This window comes from Oncorhynchus nerka, linkage group LG26, assembly GCF_034236695.1.
Source record: "Oncorhynchus nerka isolate Pitt River linkage group LG26, Oner_Uvic_2.0, whole genome shotgun sequence".
NCBI classification, from domain to species: Eukaryota; Metazoa; Chordata; class Actinopteri; order Salmoniformes; family Salmonidae; genus Oncorhynchus; species Oncorhynchus nerka.
In genome coordinates, this window is record NC_088421.1 from 36,494,556 (window position 1) to 36,516,920 (window position 22,365).

The 22,365-nt window shown below is 45.1% G+C and overlaps 1 protein-coding gene across 2 annotated transcripts in view; it reads right to left on the reverse strand.

The window, feature by feature from the left end:
• Positions 1 to 145: 145 nt before the first annotated feature.
• Positions 146 to 22,365, reverse strand: part of LOC115118227 (adenylate cyclase type 9-like) — a 102,177-nt gene continuing 79,957 nt past the window's right edge. The window contains exons 2-10 of one of the 2 annotated variants that reach the window (XM_065010586.1): positions 21,919 to 22,109; positions 12,736 to 12,846; positions 12,092 to 12,348; positions 9,704 to 9,806; positions 8,718 to 8,932; positions 8,010 to 8,169; positions 7,772 to 7,914; positions 7,379 to 7,402; positions 146 to 7,116 (exon numbers count right to left, since the gene is read on the reverse strand). In XM_065010586.1, the coding sequence (XP_064866658.1) occupies positions 5,397 to 7,116; positions 7,379 to 7,402; positions 7,772 to 7,914; positions 8,010 to 8,169; positions 8,718 to 8,932; positions 9,704 to 9,806; positions 12,092 to 12,348; positions 12,736 to 12,846; positions 21,919 to 22,109 (2,924 nt within the window). In that variant the 3' untranslated portion in view covers positions 146 to 5,396. The remainder of the gene's footprint in view (positions 7,117 to 7,378; positions 7,403 to 7,771; positions 7,915 to 8,009; positions 8,170 to 8,717; positions 8,933 to 9,703; positions 9,807 to 12,091; positions 12,349 to 12,735; positions 12,847 to 21,918; positions 22,110 to 22,365) is intronic. The other variant, XM_065010587.1, reaches the window with a different exon arrangement.

The following is a 22,365-nucleotide window of genomic DNA, read 5'->3' on the forward strand; positions in this document are numbered from 1 at the left end:
CTTGTCCATTCATATAGTCAACTACATTTGTATCAATTTAAGGAGCCAAGCAACAGAAGTTTACATGTCAATTGTAAATGCATCATCAAAAGTTGTAATAATGGGTAAATATCAAGCAATGCAAACAGAACCATCCAAACAAATCTCAGGAAAAAAAATCACTTTATTCATCTTTTTTTACCTTCATTTGCAGACCCCTCCAAAAATGCAGCGTGCTATAGGCTATATAAAATACAGTGGAAGGGAGGCCAAATATCTACCAGCCACAACTATCAGTAGGCCTATATGAAACAGGGTCTGAAAACATGAACAGAAATCTAGCAGTGTGATTTTACCTTGCAGGGTGTTGATGATGTAGCCTGGTCCCAGATCTGTTTGCACTGTCTCGTCAACTCCTACGGTCATTGTTTGTTGTTACATTGACCATAGGAGCTGCCAACAGCATAAACCAATCTGAGACCGACCAGGCTACTCATGGGGGAATACCATGGGATCCCTTAGCATGGAGAGATCCTGTCGCCTAGGCCTATATAGAAGTAGTGGTGGCAGGAAAAATGTCCTTATAGGTCCTTGTCAGTGTCCCATGTGGCTCAGTTGGTAGAGCATGGTGCTTGCAATGGCAAGTTGTGTGTTCGATTCCCATGGGGGACCAGTATGGGAAAAAATGTATGCTCTGGATCAGAGTGTCTGCTAAATTACTCAAATGTAAATTGACTTTGACATACTGAGGTGGAAAGAAATGGACAAGTTCAGGCAGCACACAATCCTAGGCCTACTGGGGTAAGTTAGAGCATCCCTCTCCCACAATCATACAGGTACAGTGTAGGTACACACACATACTATACATGCAGGCAAACATGACATTTGGATGTAATTGTAACAGTGATCTAACGTTTATCTAACCTTCCATGTATTCCTCAACCCTTCAACAATGGCACCTGTATAAATAATACAAAATATAAAATGCATATGTACATACAGAGTGAGTGCTTTGTGCAAAATGTATACATACCGCATACATATCGTACTAGTGAGTATAGAAACAACCCGGCATCAATGTGCACGACAAGACCGGGCAAATTAAAGAGGGGGAAATAAGGCCAAACATACATTAAATCAATGACATCTCTATTAGGCATCAAAACTAGTCCCAATGTGCCATTCTGTTAGTTCACAACGTTTCCATCCCATTGTCAATTCATGAAGTCCTTTTTGCAGGAAGGCAAGTTAGTACAACAAAAAACCCTAAGCTTTTTTTGAAGTAGGGAACACAATTCCTTTTTCACACTACTGAGCCCAACCGAGCTGAACTGAGCTGGTTCAGTAACACATTCACCACAGTTGCAGTGTGAAATGAAAATAGAGCCATCATCACAGTACGGTTCAGACTGAATTGGGCTCAAGATTTGAGCTCCAACAACTCTATAAGAGTTAGCCTTAAATTAAACTATTTATTTCCCTTCGCTTTCTAAAGAACGCTACTTATCCAGCATCAACACGATAAAACATCAGGAATCCATAGGTTGATAAGCAGAGTTTCTCAAAAGCAATAAGATAAGCTGTAGCTAATATCTGGGTTTTATCTTCCTTTCATGTGTCCAGACCTCAATTATGCAGATTCCCCTTCCTTGGGACATTTAGCAACATAACACTGTGTGATGTTTATGATTTAAACTGATTGTTTCCCTTTATTGTAATCAATGCAATTTGGGTAGGTTACAACAAGGGTTGCACGCTCATAATCGGCAAGAATACATTTAACAATTTGAAAACAATCCCGTTTGTAGATTAATGCACTTAAAATGGGCCTAACCCCATTCAAGCAATTCTACACAGTACAACAATATCCAGTCAAAAAAAGCAAAACTACATTTTTGTTATTCCCTGTTTTTAAATCCACATCAGAACAAATAAGTGGCAGCTGTGTACCAAAAAGTGACAATGAACTGCAATATTGAGTTTCATACTCATATCAGTGATACTAAATGTTGGAAACAATTGCTCAGCAGGTTATGAAGTAGAAAAGGCACATGTCAAATTCATATAAACATTTTAAAGAACTTGGATGAGAAAAATATGTACACATGTCAAAAAGCAACAAAAAGGTGTATTCAAGGAAGTTTGAGAAACAAAACATGGCAATCTTAATTAAATGATATCAGAGTTGATTTAGAGAGGATTTTCCTATGACTGAAAAGGCACTACTAGCAAACTCTTGCAGTACACACAAGGAACCTGTAGTAAAACCAATTATGGCACTACAAAAGAGAAACTTAAGTACTGAAAGTTGAAAGATGCACTTAAAACCCAAATGATTGCTGGGATATCCTGAGTATCTCCATCTTTACTAAACTAAAACATGTTGCTTTGGGGTCTTTTACTTTGAACATTTACTTCCCAAGTTATTCTCCTAATTCAGAACGCTTTTATATTGTACCTTTGAGGTTTCAAAGTATGTCTGAGGTCACAAATAATATAAGACGTTTCCATCCCCAGTTTTTATGTGAGTAAGGTCATACCGTATAATTTTTTTAAATCACGACATCTGTGATGGAAACAGGAAGTTTAGGTACAATTTTATAAATGCCAAAAGATCATTTGTTTGTTTGACGGGGTGGGATCTTTCGGTGTTGGTCATTTTTTTTATTAATTATGCGAGAAATGGCAGTGGAAACGCCTTTAAAGGTAAATATTCATATAATAATCATATCGAAGTAAACCTTGAGTTACGCGATGATAAGCAGTTTATTAGGCTACAGATGAAATAGGCCTAACTTATGAAGAACTTCACAGGGTGATGAAAGTGCACAGTGATCTTGATGCTCCTTTCCAATAAATCTCCAGGGTCTGATTCTGGTGACATGTTGATCGACACTTGATTGCCATTTGAAAAATACAAATTTTCTCGCTCTTATCCATAATAATCTCATTACGTAGACGAGCCTATCCGCACTGTATCTGTGAGCTGTTGGTTAGAGCGCATGTACCAAGACCAGAGTAGGCAAATTTGCTATTTTACCCAACAGTTTTTTTTTTATAACAAAACTATTGGTAGAGTTGAAAATGCAATGGAAACACACTGAACTTTAGATTTTTATTTGGTACGTGAAAACTTAAGTGAAAAAGTATATTTTGTGTGCACTTTGTCATCCTGCACTGATTTTTATCCTCAACAAGTCCGTTTGGTGGAAACACACCACTGGTGGAAAAATACGCAGATTTTCTTCATGTAGATTTTAGAATATTCACAAGAAAATGTGTCGCCAATTGGATGGAAACCTAGTAGTACCATTACTTGTTTTGTTATTTCCCCCGAGCACCCAAGCCCTTTTACTAAAACAGAGAGAAAGTGACAGGGATGATTAGACTTGCAGTTGGAGGATATGCACTGTACAGTTCACCATACTCAATTATCTCAAGAAAGGTTCTGATAAAACAATGCATACAGTACATGTATATATATAAAAAGAAAACAACAAGATCTCAACTTCAACAAAACAAACCACACAAAACCAATAGGAAAATATGTAGCACTGAACATGCACACTTTACATGTTTATTTGTATATGTTGTTTACATGACACATGTTAGAAACGTCCCTTATTATCCAGGATCTAATTAGGCAGGAATGCTGTAACAAGAGGAATCGGGTGCATTCCCCCTTGCATGTATTTCTAAATAGCCGGACGGTAGAGTAACAGAGGGGGGCGTGGCGATAGCAGATCAAGTCCTATTTGAAGGTCAATATACCAATCTACCATTCCGTTAAACTGGATCACTCAACATCTTAACTCAGGTCCGTCACAAGAGACTACTAGCCTGGTCCCAGATCTGTTTGTGCTCTTGCCTATTCCACATGATATGTACATGATGCACATGTAACAATTTGAGCAGATTGTTAAGTGTATTGTAAGCAAACCAGCACGTTCAATAGCAACTACCTATTAGGAGGCCTACCTAGAGGGGTGCGCTTCAAACCTCAACAACGGTAGCCTAACAACAGATTGCATTCCTGTAAAAGACTAGGAAGAGGTTATGGCACATGAACCAACCTGTGGTGCTAAAAGTTAGCTTTATAGACTTGCAAAGCTAATGTGCAGCTGAAGCTAATTAGTGATATGTTAAAGAGTTAGGGTCAAGTCCTAACTTAAACATTTTCACTTAGTCATGCATTGATGTCAATTGGAGACTTTGACTTAAAACAGACTTAAGTGGGAGTTAGGATTCAGCCCTAATTACTATTACCAAGGTCTAGTTGACGGCTTGAGGCTAGTAAGACAGAGGTCCTTACTTTTAACCAGGGCCAGGAGAAAAGATACCACATCAGCCAGAGGGATTTCATTATGTCTTAATCACACTCCCCACCTTCTCCCCACGGTTTCATCAGTTGCAGAATGACAACTTACAGCCACCTCTCCGCATGAGGCCGTGGATGGCAGTTATTACTGTAGTGTAGCGCACAGACACAAGCACACAGTCAAGCCTTCCGACTGATGTTCTAGATATTGTTGTGGGTTTGTCTGAGAGCATTGTGCGAGGCGAGGCCTGTGCTTTTCTTAGACAATTTAAAGTGATTCACTGTGAAAAGACGACTCCATCTTGCTTCCCTTTGTAACCCATCATTCACTCTTCACTGTGGCATTTCTTATTGCTCCGATTCTTGTAAACTCCTTACCTACAGTAATACAAGCAATTTCATAGCTACACAGACCAAAGACAACTATAACAAACTGACAGAAACCAAGCTTTTGCCTTAAAATGTACATAAGGTTCACAGTTTGGTAGTGTAGAAGTCTTTCCCAGCGTTCTTTCCCCTTTATGCTTCTTCTTCGTTCCTCGTCCAGACCAGCTTGTTCTACACATTATTTTGTGCTAAAGGCACTTAATCAAGACATTAAAAAACAAAGGCGAGAAAAAAAAATCCAAAAACATACATTAACAAAAAAAGACTAAAGATGTTAGTGAGAATCAAGTAGATCATAGGAGGCTGGGTTTCTATAGCAACATAAGTTAAGTAATAGCGCCCATCGTACTTTCCCTATCTTCTTATTCACTCTTACTGTGGCCACCAGATACATCGGTCGTGTTCAGTGGGCATGAACGGGAAGAAAACAGACGTAGTATCTGAACTTGTTCAATAAGAAACGCTCATTTTCGCATACAGTTGCAAAAAGATTAACAAAGGTGTGTCCTAATGAGCACGAACCTGGAGAGGAATTGACAACAGAGGAGCAAGAAACTGTTTTCTTACAGTCTGCCATTTAGGTGCTCCCTCCTGTATGCCTTCTCGTCACATATGACTGTTCCATAATAAGCTTCAACTGGCAGGAATGCAAGAAAGGCCGTGCTTAAAGGGCTGAAGGCTAATGCAAAAAACTATCGCAGACATAACAGTCTTAGAGTTTCGTTAGCTCGCCAATAATGTCATCATCGTCCTGCTCCTCTTTCTCTTTTTCCACCTCCTTCCGTGACTCAGTTGCTGTGGCATTCTGAGGGGAGAGAGACTGGAGGGAGGCAGGCACCACAGGTTTTGGTTGTTGGAGGACGTTTGTTGTAGGAGCTCCAGCTAGACTAGTGGTGGGCAGATTTGGTTGTTGGACGTTGGTTGAAGGAGTTTCACCTTTATTATTGATAGGTAGACTTGGTTGTTGGACTGTCAAAAGAGCTCCAGCTAGACTAGTGGTGGGCAGATTTGGTTGTTGGACGTTGGTTGAAGGAGTTTCACCTTTATTATTGATAGGTAGACTTGGTTGTTGGACTGTCAAAAGAGCTCCAGCTAGACTAGTGGTGGGCAGATTTGGTTGTTGGACGCTGGTTGAAGGAGTTTCATCTTTATTAGTGATGGACAGATTTGGTTGTTTGACTTTCAAAGTAGCTCCAGCTTGACTTGTGATAGGCAGGGAGGCTAGACCAACGTAGGATGATGAGGAGGAGCGTCTGGCTGCGATGGTCTCTGTAGTAGTAGGGCTACAGTAGTATTGTTGCCGACTGTCTGGCCTATCTCCAGCCTCCACCACCCCCCTCTCAAGCCGCAGCAGACCCGTGGACACCCCAGAGCTGAGCGAGGGACTGGTGGTACTGGGTACACCAGAGATGGAGCTAGGCACCATATTAGAGAGCTCATCTGTTGGCGAGCGCCCGATACTCCCGTCCACCTGCACCCGGATCTCTGGCGAGACGGAGAGCAGGTACTGAGGCACGGGGGCGCCGCTGTCCGCACTCTTGGGGAACAGAAAGGTCTTCATTTGACCTTTGCCCTTGACGTTGACTGTGCCGCGGTAGTCGAAGTTGTAGTCCATGGCACTGAGGGCGCAGTAGCTCTCCTCGCTCACCTGCACGCGGCACTCCACGCCCGTAGTGTCCATGCGGCTGGCGATGTTCACAGTGTCGCCCCAGATGTCGTAGAGCAGCTTAGTGGTGCCAATCACCCCTGCAGTCAAAGGACCGTGGTTGAAACCAATGCGCAACTTGAACTTGAAGCCCAGCATGTTCTTGTTGAAGTCGTCCACCACGCGCATCATCTCCAGTGCGAAGTCAAACAGCGCCCGCAGGTGGCCGTGAGGGTGCGGCGTCTCGGCGCACTGCTGCGCGTTCAGCCCAGCCGCCGCCATGTACGTGGCACCAATGGTCTTGATCTTCTCGATGTTGTTGAAGGGCGGCTCGCGAAGCAGTTCGTCGAAGTCACCGATGAGCTCGTTGAGCACGCGGTAGCACTCCTTGCCGCCCTCGTAACTCTCCTCGTAGAACTCGCTAAAGTTAACGATACTGGCAAAAATCACGCCAACATTACCATGGTTTTTGGAGTAACTCTGAGTCACTTTGAGCTGCTCTGCCACGTGGATGGGGATGATGTTCCTAAGCAACCAATCGGCTTGGTCCCTCATGTTCTGGATCTTGATGCGGTGCTGGTCGGCCTCCACGTTGCCGTGGTAATGGAGGCGGTAGCTGACCTCGAACTCGCGGTTGAGGAACCAGACGAGCAGGAGGAGCAGGAAGAAGGCCACTCCCACCTCGGGGCCCAGCAGGTCCTGGAGGCGGGGCACGGGGTCAGCGGCGGGCTCAGGCTGACCATGTACAACACTGCTGCGGTTACTGTTGTTGGTGGCGTCGCCAGACCTGGAGGAGAGAGAAAGGGAGGGAGAGGTGGAGAGAGAAGGGGAAAGAGAGAGGGTGGAGAAACAAGGAAGGAGAGAAGGGCGGGATGGAGAGTTGAAGAATGAGGTAGGGAGGTGGAGATGGAGAGAAATGTAGGCAGGGAGGGAGAGAAGGAAGGAAGGAGGGATGGAGAAAAAGAGAGAGGGAAGGAAGGAGTTAAGGAAAGGTGGAGTGAGAGATATATTTATAATCTTAGTTGTATGGATAACTTCATTCTACTCACCAAAATAACATACTGTTGGCAGAACTGGAAGACAGAGGAGACAAAAACACGAGACACGGTCGGATGAGATTAATCGAGTCCACGACAAATTAAATTACACACAGTGTCAGCACAAAGGAAAAGTCATACTAAATTATGACATTGTGGTAATATTGTATACAATATCCTATCGAACTTCAGTGAGTGCATTGGTAGTGGATTAAATGGGTAATATACAAATTTGAGGGTGGTTACATTTCTCCAGCTCCGTTCCTCAGTTGTTTATCAAAACAGTGACAGGGAGTCACGTGTTGTTATTGTTTGAACTGCAGATGCCCCTTTAAGGTCCTTTCCGACCAACAAAAAAGGGCCATAAATGTGTTAAAAAATAGAATCCATTGTAACGTGTCTGACCTGCAGGGCGGGCTGAAGAGCAGGGCGAACAGCACCAGTCCCACCACCGTGGCCATGGCCGAGCGCATCCAGCAGCTCAGCTGGCAGAAGTTACAGTACTGGATGATGGCAATGATCACTGCACAGCAGGTGAGCATGGTGAACTGGGAGACACAGATAGAGACACAGGAAGGAACCATCGTTAGCATTAGCAAACTCTGGAGGAAATGACCAGGGCAAATGAACAGAAGACACTCACCTGTATGGAGAGGTGCATGTCACAGGTGACGTGTGAGAAGACGGACACAGCGGGCAGGGACACCAGCACGGCCCCTATCAGGTGACGGGGGACCCAGCCAGAGATGGCCCTCAGCAGGGTTCTAGTGCAGCTCATCACGCTGTCCAGGTAGAAGGCCATCCTGGGAGAGAAGGTTTGCTCAGAGAGGGCTGATAGACAGTACATGTACAGCAATCCAACCCCATTGAAAACAGGCTAATGGCCTCCCCTTTTCCCCATCTTCAAACTTCCCCTCACTTAGTTCTCTCCCTTCCTTTACCATCCCCCTATTCCTCTCCTCCCCAGTTCCAACCCACTCCTCATATCCCTCTCCCCACCCCCTTTCCCCTCTTCCTCTCCTCCCCAGTTCCAACCCACTCCTCATATCCCTCTCCCCACCCCCTTTCCCCTCTTCCTCTCCTCCCCAGTTCCAACCCACTCCTCATATCCCTCTCCCCACCCCCTTTCCCCTCTTCCTCTCCTCCCCAGTTCCAACCCACTCCTCATATCCCTCTCCCCACCCTCTTTCCCCCTCTTCCTCTCCTCCCCAGTTCCAACCCACTCCTCATATCCCTCCCCCACCCCCTTTCCCCTCTTCTCCCTCCTCCTTCCATCCCTCCCAACTTCTTCCCCCTTTTTCCTCCTCCTCCCCATCTCTCCACCTCTCCTTCTCTCCCTCAACCATCTTACCGTATAGACAGCACCAGCGCCAGGGCCTCCAGCAGGGTGGCCACGGCAACCAGGGCGAGGGCCGGGGCAGGCAGAGGGGCCCCAGGGAGGGAGAGCAGGGGCCGGAGGAGGCAGGCCAGGGAGAGGGCCAGGAACACTGAGCAACACAGGACCATGTCCAGGAAAGAGCTGAAGGTAGGACTGGCAAAGGTCTGTACCGCTGCCTGGGTCTCCACCTGGGGACGGGAGGGAATAGATACTTTGTCATTTTTCAACAGAAATGGATTGATTTGCTGTCACAATAGCCAACCTCATACACACACAAAGACACACAAGGCTGAGAGCAGCACAGCGTTAGCCGCTGTTGAATATGACCCAGGGGCTTATTCAGTGGGCAGAAGCATAAGGATCACTACAAACAATAGCAATGAATGGTTCCTGGGTCCGGTTGTAGAGTGTAAAGAGATAAAGAGCGAGAGGGTTTGGAAAGGGTAAAAGAGAGTGAGCAAAGGTTGTGGGAGAGAATAGAGAAGCATGAAGAATGGAAGTCTTAACAAAACATTAATAAAATTGTCTCATTGTGATTAAGTAATAAGTATGAAACTGAACAAAACATTATCCAGACGTGAAGTTGAACATGCAGTTCCCCCAATGTACCAGCAGAGGGCATCACAAGCTAAGAGGACATTCCTATCGATGTCCTGCAGTGATTTCCCTGTCTTTGCCGCAGTCCTGACAGGCCATACATAGTGCAGTGCTTACAGGTTACTCAGAGCACACACACACACACACACACACACACACACACACACACACACACAGAGAGAGAAAGAGCTAGACAGGCAGGGTGAAACGGATAGGGAGACAGAGGGACAGACAAGGAAAGACAGACCAGGTGTAGTCTAGTAGACAGAGAGGAAGTGGGACATCAGAAAGACAGATAAGAGGAATACAGATAGAGACAGACAGACAGAGAGACAGAGTAACAGACATGGAGGGATACACACCTCTTCCTGGTAGCTGGTCCTGTAGGCAGACTCCAGGGTTCTGTCCAGGAAGGTGTGGCTCAGCTTGTTGATGGGAGGCTTGAAAAAGTAGTCCTTCATCAGACTGGGAGATGGGCAGATCAACAGATGTCAGTCAGTATAGAGAAGACAGACTTGTCGGGGAGAGAGTTACACCAACCTATCATACCACCAGGGCCGTCCGTGTTCATAAGGCACCAAACATTTTGCAATGGAAAATGAAAATGAGCTTTTCTTACTGGACAAGTCCAGATAGTCCATCAACTATATCATGTATGTTTTCTTCCATTTGGTGCCGAATGAACATGACCCAGGGGCTTATTCAGTGGGCAGAAGCGTAAGGATCACTACAAACAAAATGGCAAAATTCCAGTAACTTTCTCAAAACATTAAAAAAAGATTATATACACTGTTCAAAAAAATAAAGGGAACACTAAAATAACACATCCTAGATCTGAATGAATGAAATATTCTTATTAAATACTTTTTTCTTTACATAGTTGAATGTGCTGACAACAAAATCACACAAAAATGATCAATGGAAATCAAATTTATCAACCCATGGAAGTCTGGATTTGGAGTCACACTCAAAATTAAAGTGGAAAACCACACTACAGGCTGATCCAACTTTGATGTAATGTCCTTAAAACAAGTCAAAATCAGGCTCAGTAGTGTGTGTGGCCTCCACGTGCCTGTATGACCTCCCTAAAATGCATGGGCATGCTCCTGATGAGGTGGCGGATGGTCTCCTGAGGGATCTCCTCCCAGACCTGGACTAAAGCATCCACCAACTCCTGGACAGTCTGGTGCAACGTGGCGTTGGTGGATGGAGCGAGACATGATGTCCCAGATGTGCTCAATTGGATTCAGGTCTGGGGAACGGGCGGGCCAGTCCATGGCATCAATGCCTTCTTCTTGCAGGAACTGCTGACACACTCCAGCCACATGAGGTCTAGCATTGTCTTGCATTAGGAGGAACCCAGGGCCAACCGCACCAGCATATGGTCTCACAAGGGGTCTGTGGATCTCATCTCGGTACCTAATGGCAGTCAGGCTACCTCTGGCGAGCACATTGAGGGCTGTGTGGCCCCCCAAAGAAATGCCACCCCACACCATGACTGACCCACCACCAAACCGGTCATGCTGGAGGATGTTGCAGGCAGCAGAACGTTCTCCACGGCGTCTCCAGACTCTGTCACATCTGTCACATGTGCTCAGTGTGAACCTGCTTTCATCTGTGAAGAGCACAGGGCGCCAGTGGCGAATTTGCCAATCTTGGTGTTCTCTGGCAAATGCCAAACGTCCTGCACGGTGTTGGGCTGTAAGCACAACCCCCACCTGTGGACGTCGGGCCCTCATACCACCCTCATGGAGTCTGTTTCTGACCGTTTGAGCAGACACATGCACATTTGTGGCCTGCTGGAGGTCATTTTGCAGGGCTCTGGCAGTGCTCCTCCTGCTCCTCCTTGCACAAAGGCGGAGGTAGCGGTCCTGCTGCTGGGTTGTTGCCCTCCTACGGACTCCTCCACGTCTCCTGATGTACTGGCCTGTCTCCTGGTAGCGCCTCCATGCTCTGGACACTACGTTGACAGACACAGCAAACCTTCTTGCCACAGCTCGCATTGATGTTCCATCCTGGATGAGCTGCACTACCTGAGCCACTTGTGTGGGTTGTAGACTCAATCTCATGCTACCACTAGAGTGAAAGCACCGCCAGCATTCAAAAGTGACCAAAACATCAGCCAGGAAGCATATGAACTGAGAAGTGGTCTGTGGTCACCACCTGCAAGAACCACTCCTTTATTGGGGGTGTCTTGCTAATTGCCTATAATTTCCACCTATTGTCTATTCCATTTGCACAACAGCATGTTAAATTTATTGTCAATCAGTGTTGCTTCCTAAGTGGACAGTTTGATTTCACAGAAGTGTGATTGACTTGGAGTTACATTGTGTTGTTTAAGTGTTCCCTTTATTTTTTTGAGCAGTGTATATATATATATTTCTTTATCCCAGTTGTCAGGGGGAATCAGGGGGAATAAGCAGGAAATCCAGATCCTCCAACCCATATTTCTATAAAACTGTGGATTTTAGGGAAAGGAAGGGAATCTCTGTAAGACTAGTTCTATAAAGCACATTGTAAATAGACACACTGTACCAAAACAGACATTGATACCACCTGAAAGATACGTGTGGGTCTGCTTCTTTACATAACAGTTCTGCCTTCAGCATTCAGAATCTTATCCTTTGATTCCCTTAGCCTGGTCTCAGATCTATTAGTGCTGTCCTGCCAACTCCCCAAAAAGCTCCACCACAGCCATCAAGCCTGGTTCCAGATCAGTTTGTGTAACATCCATCCATCCATCCCCTCACCTGTCCTCTTTGATAACATCCACAAAGTGAGCGTCGCTCCTCTCTCTGAAGTTCTTGGAGCGCAGGGGGATGAGAGCAGAGTGGTCCATCCCCATGGCCCCTCCACCCCACTTCTTCTCCTTCTCCTGGAGCATCTCACACAGGGACGTCTGGCTGTTGGTCAGGGGCTCCTCCAGCCTGGGGCTCAGCAGACCGTTCAGGGCCTTAGGGCTGCAGCCTAAGGGGGCCTGGGAGGGACATTTGAGAGATGAGGTGTCCTGGGGGAGTTGAGAGGAGAGAGGCTAGTGAGAAGCTGTGTGTGTGTGTGTGTGTGTGTGTGTGTGTGTGTGTGTGTGCGTGCGTGCGTGCGTGCTGAAACAGAAAGAGAAGAGTGAGAAGTGTTAGACCTGAGGTCTTGGATAAGAGTGATTAGTGACTTAGTTAGTGAAGCCAAATGAATCAGACATTTCCGTTTGGCTAGGTTCACGTCATTCCATCATGTATAGTATGGCGATATAAATACTTCAGAAATACAATATGATGAACACTAAGCCTGGTTTTATGAACTGGGGTTGGATTTAAGTGCAGTCAGGTTGGGATGAGTAAAGGTTACGGCCAGGTTCAAAGGTCAAACATTTACTAGAGTGAGGTAAAGTGAGGCAAACCTTGCTGCTATTGGTCGTGTGATCGTCATGGCAACCGTTCTGCACCGTGCCCTTCTCCAGAACCTGATCCTCCTTTGGAACTACAGCCGCACTGCAGGAGAGACAATGAGACTGGAGAGAAGGAGAGGTATTTGTCTATTTATATCATTTACAGTTTCTTCAATCTTAGTATTGACAAATTCTCATACTGTAGTTTACACATTCACTCTTGTGTTGTGTGTGGTTAGTGTGCTTAGCCTAAGTATTGATTGGGTGCATCAACCACACACGCACGCACGCAAACACAAAACAGTTTTATTATTCTTAATTCACAAACATGCAAACATATGTTCACTGTTAAATAAGTATTTATATCCAGGGCTTGTACTCTTCTAGCTTAGGTCTTAAAACCACAAACCCAGATATTCTTAAAGATAGCAAAGTCTTGACATAATAATTATTCTAGAAACATGGTGTCATAGATACTCAATGTCCTCCAGGCTATAGGGAAATGTTACTTCCATCATTCAAACATGAAGACATAAAACAGGGTAGTGACTCGGGAGGATTGATCATATGGTATAAACGGACCTTTCACTAAAGCAGATCAAAAAGGGTAACACCCACATTTGGTTCAAACTCAACAAAGCACAATCCTTACTAACAATGATATATATAAAGTCAGCAAAACAAGAAACGTCCCTTTTCCAGGACCCTGTCTTTCAAAGATCATTTGTAAAAATACAAATAACTTCACAGATCTTCATTGTAAAGGGTTTAAACACTGTTTCCCATGCTTGTTCAATGAACCATAAACAATTAATGAACAGGCACCTGTGGAACGGTTGTTAAGACACTAACAGCTTACAGACAGTAGGCATTTAAGGTCACAGTTATGAAAACTTAGGACACTAAAGAGGTCTTTCTTACTCTAAAAAAAAAACCTGCACAGGATCGGTACAGCTGAACATCACACCTGCGGGACAGGTACAGGGTGGCAACAACAACTGCCAGAGTTACACCAGGAATGTACAATCCCTCCATCAGGGCTCAGACTGTCTGCAATAGGCTGAGAGAGGCTGGACTGAGTGCTTGTAGGCCTGTTGTAAGGCAGGTCCTCACCAGACATCACCGGCAACAACGTAGCCTATGGGCACCAACCCACCGTCGCTGAACCAGACAGGACTGGCAAAAAGTGCTATTCTCTGAAGAGTCGCGGTTTTGTCTCACCAGGGGTGATGGTCGGATTTGCGTTTATCGTTGAAGGAATGAGTGTTACACCGAGGCCTGTACTCTGGAGCGGGATCGATTTGGAGGTGGAGGGTCCGTCATGGTCTGGGGCGGTGTGTCACAGCATCATCGGACTGAGCTTGTTGTCATTGCAGGCAATCGCAACGCTGTGCATTACACGGAAGACATCCTCCTCCCTCATGTGGTACCCTTCCTGCAGGCTCATCCTGACATGTCCCTCCAGCATGACAATGCCACCAGCCATACTGATCGTTCTGTGCGTTATTTCCTGCAAGACAGGAATGTCAGTGTTCTGCCATGGCGAGCAAAGAGCCCGTATCTCAATCCCACTGAGCAGGTCTGGGACCTGTTGGATCGGAGGGTGAGGGCTAGGACCATTCCCCCCCAGAAATGTCCGGGAACTTGCAGGTGCCTTGGTGGAAGAGTGGGGTAACATCTCACAGCAAGAACTGGCAAATCTGGTGCAGTCCATGAGGAGGAGGTGAACTGCAGTATTTAATGCAGCTGGTGGCCACCCCAGATACTGACTGTTACTTTTGATTTGACCCCCCCCCCCTTTGTTCAGGGACACATTATTCAATTTCTGTTAGTCACATGTCTGTGGAACTTGTTCAGTTTATGTCTCAGTTGTTGAATCTTGTTATGGTCATACAAATATTTACACGTTAAGTTGTTGTCAGTGAGCGGACGTTTCTTTTTTTGCTGAGTTTATATATATATATATATACAGTACCAGTCAAAAGACACACCTACTCATTCAAGGGTTTTTCTTTATTTTTTTACTATGTTCTACATTGTAGAATATTAATAAAGACATCAAAACTATGAAATAACACATATGGAATCATGTAGTAAGCAAAAAGTGTTTAACAAATCAAAATATATTTTAGATTTGAGATTCTTCAAAGTAGCCACACTTTGCCTTGATGACAGCTTTGCACACTGTTGACATTCTCTCAACCAGCTTCATGAGGTAGTCACCTGGAATGCATTTCAATTAACAGGTGTGCTTGGTTAATGAATTAGTGGAATTAATTTCCTTCTTAATGCATTTGAGCCAATCAGTTGTGTTGTGACAAGGTGGTATACAGAAGATACCCCTATTTGGTAAAAGAACAAGACTGTACTATGGCAAGAACAGCTCAAATAAGCCATTTCTGAGGCGGGTAATGCTAATGAACTTATCCCCTGCAGCAGAAGTAACTCTGGGTCTTCATTTCCTGTGGCGGTCCTCATGAGAGCCAGTTTCATCATAGCGCTTGATGGTTTTTGTAACTGCACTTGAAGAAACTTTCAAAGTTCTTGAAATCTTCCACATTGACTGACCTTCATGTCTTAAATCATGTCAGTTAAGAACAAATTCGTATTGACAGTGATGGCCTACCAGGGAACAGTGGGTTAACTGCCTTGTTCAGGGGAAGAACAACCTTGTCAACTCAGGATTCGATCCAGCAACCTTTCGGTTACTGGCCCAACGCACTAACCACTAGGACACCAATAAGAAGAAGAGACTTGCTTGGGCTAAGAAACACGAACAATGGACATTAGGCCGGTGGAAATCTGTCCTTTGGTTTTTGGTTCCAACCTCTGTGTCTTTGTGAGATGCAGAGCAGGTGAACAGATGATCTCCGAATGTGTGGTTCCCACCGTGAAGCATGGAGGAGGAGGTGTAATGGTGCTTAACCAGCATGGCTACCACAGCATTCTGCAGCGATACATCATCCCATCTGGTTTGCGCTTAGTGGGACTATCATTTGTTTTTCAACAGGACAATAACCCAACACACCTCCAGGCTGTGTAAGGGCTATTTGACCAAGAATGAGACTGAGGGGTTGCTGCATCAAATGACCTGGCCTCCACGATCACCCGATCTCAACCCAACTGAGATGGTTTGGGATGAGTTGAACCGCAGAGTGAAGGAAAATCAACCAACAAGTGCTTAGCATATGTGGGAACTCCTTCAATACTGTAGGAAAAGCATTCCAGGTGAAGCTGGTTGAGAGAATGCAAAGTGTCATCAATGCAAAGGGGGGCTACTTTGAAGAATCTCAAATCTAAAATATATAACACTTTTTTGCTTATTCTATTCCAATTTTAATTTGAGGGGGGGTGGAAAGCGAGAAAGCTAGAGAGAAAGAGGAAGGGAGGGAGAGAGGGGGGATAGAGGTAGGGGTAGAGAGAGGAATGGAGAGAGGTAAAGAATGAGTCAATTGAGGGTGAAGAGATAACGGAGAGGAATAAAGAGAGTTGAGTAGAGGGAGGGAGGAGAAAAATTGAAATAATGAATGAGAAAAACTGTTTGAGAGAGAGAGAGAGAGAGAGAGAGAGAGAGAGAGAGAGAGAGAGAGAAAATATTATGATAAATGGACCCATTGAGAGAGAGAGGAAGAGAGAGATCGAGCAAGTGAGAGTGAGAGAGAGAGCACGAACTCAGCACTTCAGCATTTTACCACTAATTAGAATCACAATGATACACAATCAGATTCAATGGATACAACACCAACCACAATAGCAGCCCTATAGAGAGACAGGGCCAGGATGAGGAGAGGTGGAGAGAGGGATGAGAGACAGGGTGATAGAGGAGGAGAGGTGGAGAGAGGGATGAGAGACAGGGCCCGGGTGAGAGGAGGAGAGATGGATGAGAGACAGGGTGATAGAGGAGGAGAGGTGGAGAGAGGGATGAGAGACAACGCCAGTGATAGGAGAGGTGGAGAGAGGGATGAGAGACAGAACCCGGGTGAGAGGAGGAGAAGTGGAGAGAGGGATGAGAGACAGGGTGATAGAGGAGGAGAGGTGGATAAAGGGATGAGAGACAGGGCCCGGGTGAGAGGAGGAGAGGTGGATAAAGGGATGAGAGACAGGGCCCAGGTGAGAGGAGGAGAGGTGGAGAGAGGGATGAGAGACAACGCCAGTGATAGGAGAGGTGGAGAGATGGATGAGAGACAGGGTGATAGAGGAGGTGGAGAGAGGGATGAGAGAAAGGGTGATAGAGAAGGAGAGGTGGAGAGAGGGATGAGAGACATGGCGATAGAGGAGGAGAAGTGGAGAGAGGGATGAGAGACAGGGCCATGGTGATAGAGGTGGAGATAGGGATGACATAGAAGAGGCTGGGGAAGGCTGAAGGAATGGACAGAGACAGATATACACTCATCTGATGATTAGGCACTGGCCCTGAAAGGATTGTTCAAGGTACTTGGTAACATCGTGATGCAGACACACATGCGTATACGTGCGCACCCATACACCTACAGACTTAAAACAGACAGGCAGACAGTACTGTGAACACTGGCTCACTTTCAGGCGACACACACAGCCTGATACACAGAGAAAAACACACACACACACTCAGCCAAGTCAGGCTCCGAGGACAAGTGAGTGTTTGAGAGGGATGAGAAGCCCACAGAAAGGACACGGCTTCAAAGAGGCGTCATTAAACCTAGTGAAGTGTGTATGTGTGTGTGAGTGTGAGAGAGAGAGCCAATGAAGTGAGGGTTTGTACCAGTGAAGTGTGTGTGTGTGTGTGTGTGTGAGAGAGAGCCAATGAAGTGAGGGTTTGTACCAATGAAGTGTGTGTGTGTGTGTGTGTGTGTGTGTGTGTGTGTGAGAGAGAGCCAATGAAGTGAGGGTTTGTACCAGTGAAGTGTGTGTGTGTGTGTGTGTGTGTGTGTGTGTGTGTGAGAGAGAGCCAATGAAGTGAGGGTTTGTACCAGTGAAGGGTGTGTGTGTGTGTGTGTGTGTGTGTGTGTGTGTGTGTGTGTGTGTGTGTGTGTGAGAGAGAGAGAGCCAATGAAGTGAGGGTTTGTACCAGTGAAGTGCGTGTGTGTGTGTGTGTGTGTGTGTGTGTGTGTGTGAGAGAGAGAGAGAGCCAATGAAGTGTGTTACCTCATGTAATGCCAAGGACACAGCAGTTCGTCTCCTCTCCCCTCTTCACTTCTCATCTGCCTTTCCCTAAGACCCCCCTGCCAAACTCCTATCCCCTCTTCACTTCTCATCTGCTTTTCCCTAAGACCCCCACGACCAGCGCTGGCAGATGTAGTGGTGGTACGGGAGGATTACAGTGGAACTGTGGGGGCTAATTGGTATCTATAAAGCAAGTCTGTGTGCGTACTGTATGACTGAGGAGAGTAGTGAATACTGGATATAGGTGTAGCAGCAGAGTAAATATACGGTACAGTCAGAAAGTATTCAGACCCCTTGACATTTCCCACATTTTGTTATGTTCCAGCCTTATTATAAAATTAATTCAATTGTTTTTTTCCCTCATCAATCTACACATAGAATATGTCACATTAACATAAGTATTCAGACCCTTTATTTAGTACTTAACTAAAGCACCTTTAGCAGTGATTACAGCCTCGAGTCTTCTTGGGTGTGACGCTACAAGCTCAGCTTGTATTTGGGGAGTTTCTCCCATTATTCTCTGCAGATCCTCTCCAGCTCTATCAGGTTGGATGGAGAGCAGATCCCACTCCTGCAGTGTCTTGGCTGTGTGCTTAGTGTCGTTGTGCTGTTGGATGGTGAACCTTCGACCCAGTCTGAGGTCCTGAGTGTTCTGGAGCAGGTTTTCATCAAGGATCTCTCTGTATAATGCTCCGTTCATCATTCCCTCGATTGTGACTAGTCTCCCAGTCCCTGCCACTGAAAAACATCTCCACAGCATGATGCTGCCACTATGCTTCACCATAGGGATGGTGCCAGGTTTCCTCCAGACGTGACGCTTGGCATTCAGGCCAAAGAGTTCAATCTTGATTTTATCAGACCAGAGAATCTTGTTTCTCATGGTCTGAGAGTCCTTTAGGTGCCTTTTGGCAAACTCCAAGCGGGCTGTCATGTGCTTTTTACTGAGGAGTGGCTTCCGTCTGGCCACTCTACCATAAAGGCCTGATTGGTGGAGTGCTGCAGAGATGGTTGTCCTTCTGGAAGGTTCTCTCATCTCCACAGTGGAACTCTGGAGCTCTGTCAGAGAGACCATAGGGTTATTGGTCACTTCCCTGACCAAGGCCGTTCTCCTCCAATTGTTTGGTTGGGCGGCCAGCTCTAGAAAGAGTCTTGGTGGTTCCAAACTTCTTCCATTTAAAAATGATGGAGGCCACTGTGTTCTTGGGGACCTTCAATGCTGCAGAAATGTTTTGGAGGCTGTGCCTCAACACAATCCTGTCTCGAAGCTCTACGGACAATTCCTTCGACCTCATGTCTTGCTTTTTGCTCTGACATGCACTGTCAACTGTGGGACTTTATATACACAGGTGTGTGCCTCTCCAAATCATGTCCAATCAATTCAATTTACCACAGGTGGACTCCTGTGTTGTAGAAACATCTCAAGGATGATCAATGGAAAATGGATGCAACTGAGCTCAATTTTGAGTCTCATAGCAAAAGGCCTGAATATTTACGTAAATGCAATCAGTTTTCCCTTTTTAATACATTTGCAGAAAATTCTAAAAACCTGTTTTCACTTTGTCATTGTGGGGTATTGTGATGTCATTATGGGGTATTGTGATGTCATTGTGGGGTATTGTATGTAGATTGATGAGGAACATGCTTTATTTAATCCATTTTAGAATAAGGCTGTGACGTAACAAAATGTGGACAACATCAAGGGGTCTGAATACTTTCTGAACGTACTGTATCTTGTCTCTATATGGAGCCTCATTATTCCATCATGACACTAAACTCACCATAGGGACCAAAACAGATTTATACTAATGTCAACATGGGCCGTATTCAGAGTAGGCTTCCTGATCTAGGATCAGGTTTGCCTTTTAGATCATAATGAATAAGACTATATCGACAGGGGTGACCTGATCCTAGGTCAACACTCCTACACTTATCAATTAACAGTAAGAGAGTAGAGAATTGTCTCTGTTGGTGAATATTACATTATATGCGTTGTGGATAAGCAAGGGTCGTAAATTTACATACACTTAGGTTGGAGTCATTAAAACTTGTTTTTCAACCACTTCAAAAATGTCTTGTTAACAAACTACAGTTTTGGTCAGTTAGGACATCTACTTTGAGCATGACACAAGACATTTTTCCAACAATTGTTTACAGACAGATTATTTTACTTATAATTCACTGTATCACAATTCCAGTGGGACAGAAGTTCACATACACTAAGTTGACTGTGCCTTTAAACAGCTTGGAAAATTCCAGAAAATTATGTCATGGCTTTAGAAGCTTCTGATAGGCTAATTGACATCATTGAGTCAATTGGAGGTGTACCTGTGGATGTATTTCAAGGCCTACCTTCAAACTCAGTGCCTCTTTGCTCGACATCATGGGAAAATCAAAAGAAAAAAGCCAAGACCTCAGAAAAAAAATTGTAAACCTCCACAAGTCTGGTTCATCCATGGGAGCAATTTCCAAATGCCTGAAGGTACCACGTTCATCTGTACAAACAATAGTACGCAAGTATAAACACCATGGGACCACACAGCCGTCATACCACTCAGGAAGGAGACGCGTTCTGTCTCCTAGAGATGAACGTACTTTTTGATGTGAAAAGTGCAAATCAATCCCAGAACAACAGCAAAGGACCTTGTGAAGATGCTAGAGGAAACAGGTACAAAAGTATCTATATCCACAGTAAAACGAGTCCTATATTGACATAACCTGAAAGGCCACTCAGCAACGAAGAAGCCACGGCTCCAAAACCGCCATAATAAAGCCAGACTACGGTTTGCAACTGCACATGGGGGACAAAGATCATACTTTTTGGAGAAATATCCTCTGGTCTGATGAAACAAAAATAGAACTGTTTGGCCATAATGACCATCGTTATGTTTGGAGGAAAAAGGGAGAGGCTTGCATACCGAAGATCACCATCCCAACCGTGAAGCACCTGGGTGGCAGCATCATGTTGTGGGGGTGCTTTGCTGCAGGAGGGACTGGCGCACTTCACAAAATAGATGGCATCATGACGAGGGAAAATTATGTGGATATATTGAAGCAACATCTCAAGACATCAGTCAGGAAGTTAAAGCTTGGTCGCAAATTGGTCTTCCAAATGGACAATGACCCCAAACATACTTCCAAAGTTGTGGCAAAATGGCTTAAGGACAACACAGTCAAGGTAGTGGAGTGGCCATCACAAAGCCCTGACCTCAATCCTATAGAAGATTTGTGGGCAGAACTGAAAAAGCGTGTGCGAGCAAGGAGTCCTACAAACCTGACTCAGTTACACCAGCTCAGTCAGGAGGAATGGGCCATAATTCACCCAACTTATTGTGAGAAGCTTGTGGAAGGCTACCCGAAACATTTGACCCAAGTTAAACAATTTAAAGGCAATGCTACCAAATACTAATTGAGTGTATGTAAACTTCTGACCCACTGGGAATGGGATGAAAGAAATAAAAGCTGAAATAAATCCTTCTCTCTACTATACATTTCACATTCTTAAAATAAAGTGATGATCCTAACTGACCTAAGACAGGGCATTTTTACTAGGATTAAATGTCAGGAATTGTGAAAAACTGAGTTTAAATGTATAAGGTGTAAATAAAGATAAAGATGTAAACTTCCGACTTCAACTGTAGATATCTTGTTAAGTTAGGGCCTGTGTTTTGTGCAATTATGTAACATGCTTGGATTTTAACCTTCATTTAAACTTTGATTAACTTTTTAGGTCAAATGGTCCAACACCATCCTCAAACAATTCCTTATATTTTTGGCGTAATTTTAATTTCTGGAAAAGGCTTAAAATACAGGATAGGATCTCATGTCACATACTGCTCAAAACACACGGCCCTACAATTATGTTCTGAAGACATGTCTACTGAGCTGAACATTTGTTACACTATGACCATTTTCTAAATGAAGTCAAAGTACAGTATGCTATTACAACCAAAGAATATGTCTATCCAAGTTACACAGTAGAAAACCACCAAAGAGGGAATGAGCACACACCTGTCCCCCATCTCCCCTTTACCCTGCAGAATACCATGTCCTCACCTTGGCCCTGTCGGGAGCCCCTCTCTGGGGTAGGCCACAGGCTGAGGGGGCTCTGGGGGCTCCATCTGGGGTGTGGGCATGGGATGTGGGACAGCGGTGTCCCCCAGGCTCCAGGCCAACCAGGCCCAGCTGGGAACAGCTACAGTAGCACGGCTCCACCTTCCTCCCTGAGATCAGGTAGGTCTTCAATCCTGAAGGAGACAGAACACAGAGATAGATGACAGTGACAGAGACTCACACACATGCTGCAAAAGGTAGAAGAAAAGTGCCTTTTATGTGAAAAGAATGTGTGCATGTGTGTGCTTCAGAACGATCCTGACGCCTCAGAACAGTTGGGTAGGCTGTTTGGCCGCTGCTGTTAGTACGTGTTGTGCTCTTTCTCTGAGTTGTACAAGCAAGCAGAGCAGAAACTGGCCACCAAGGGCGTCATTCACCCCAAAACCTGAG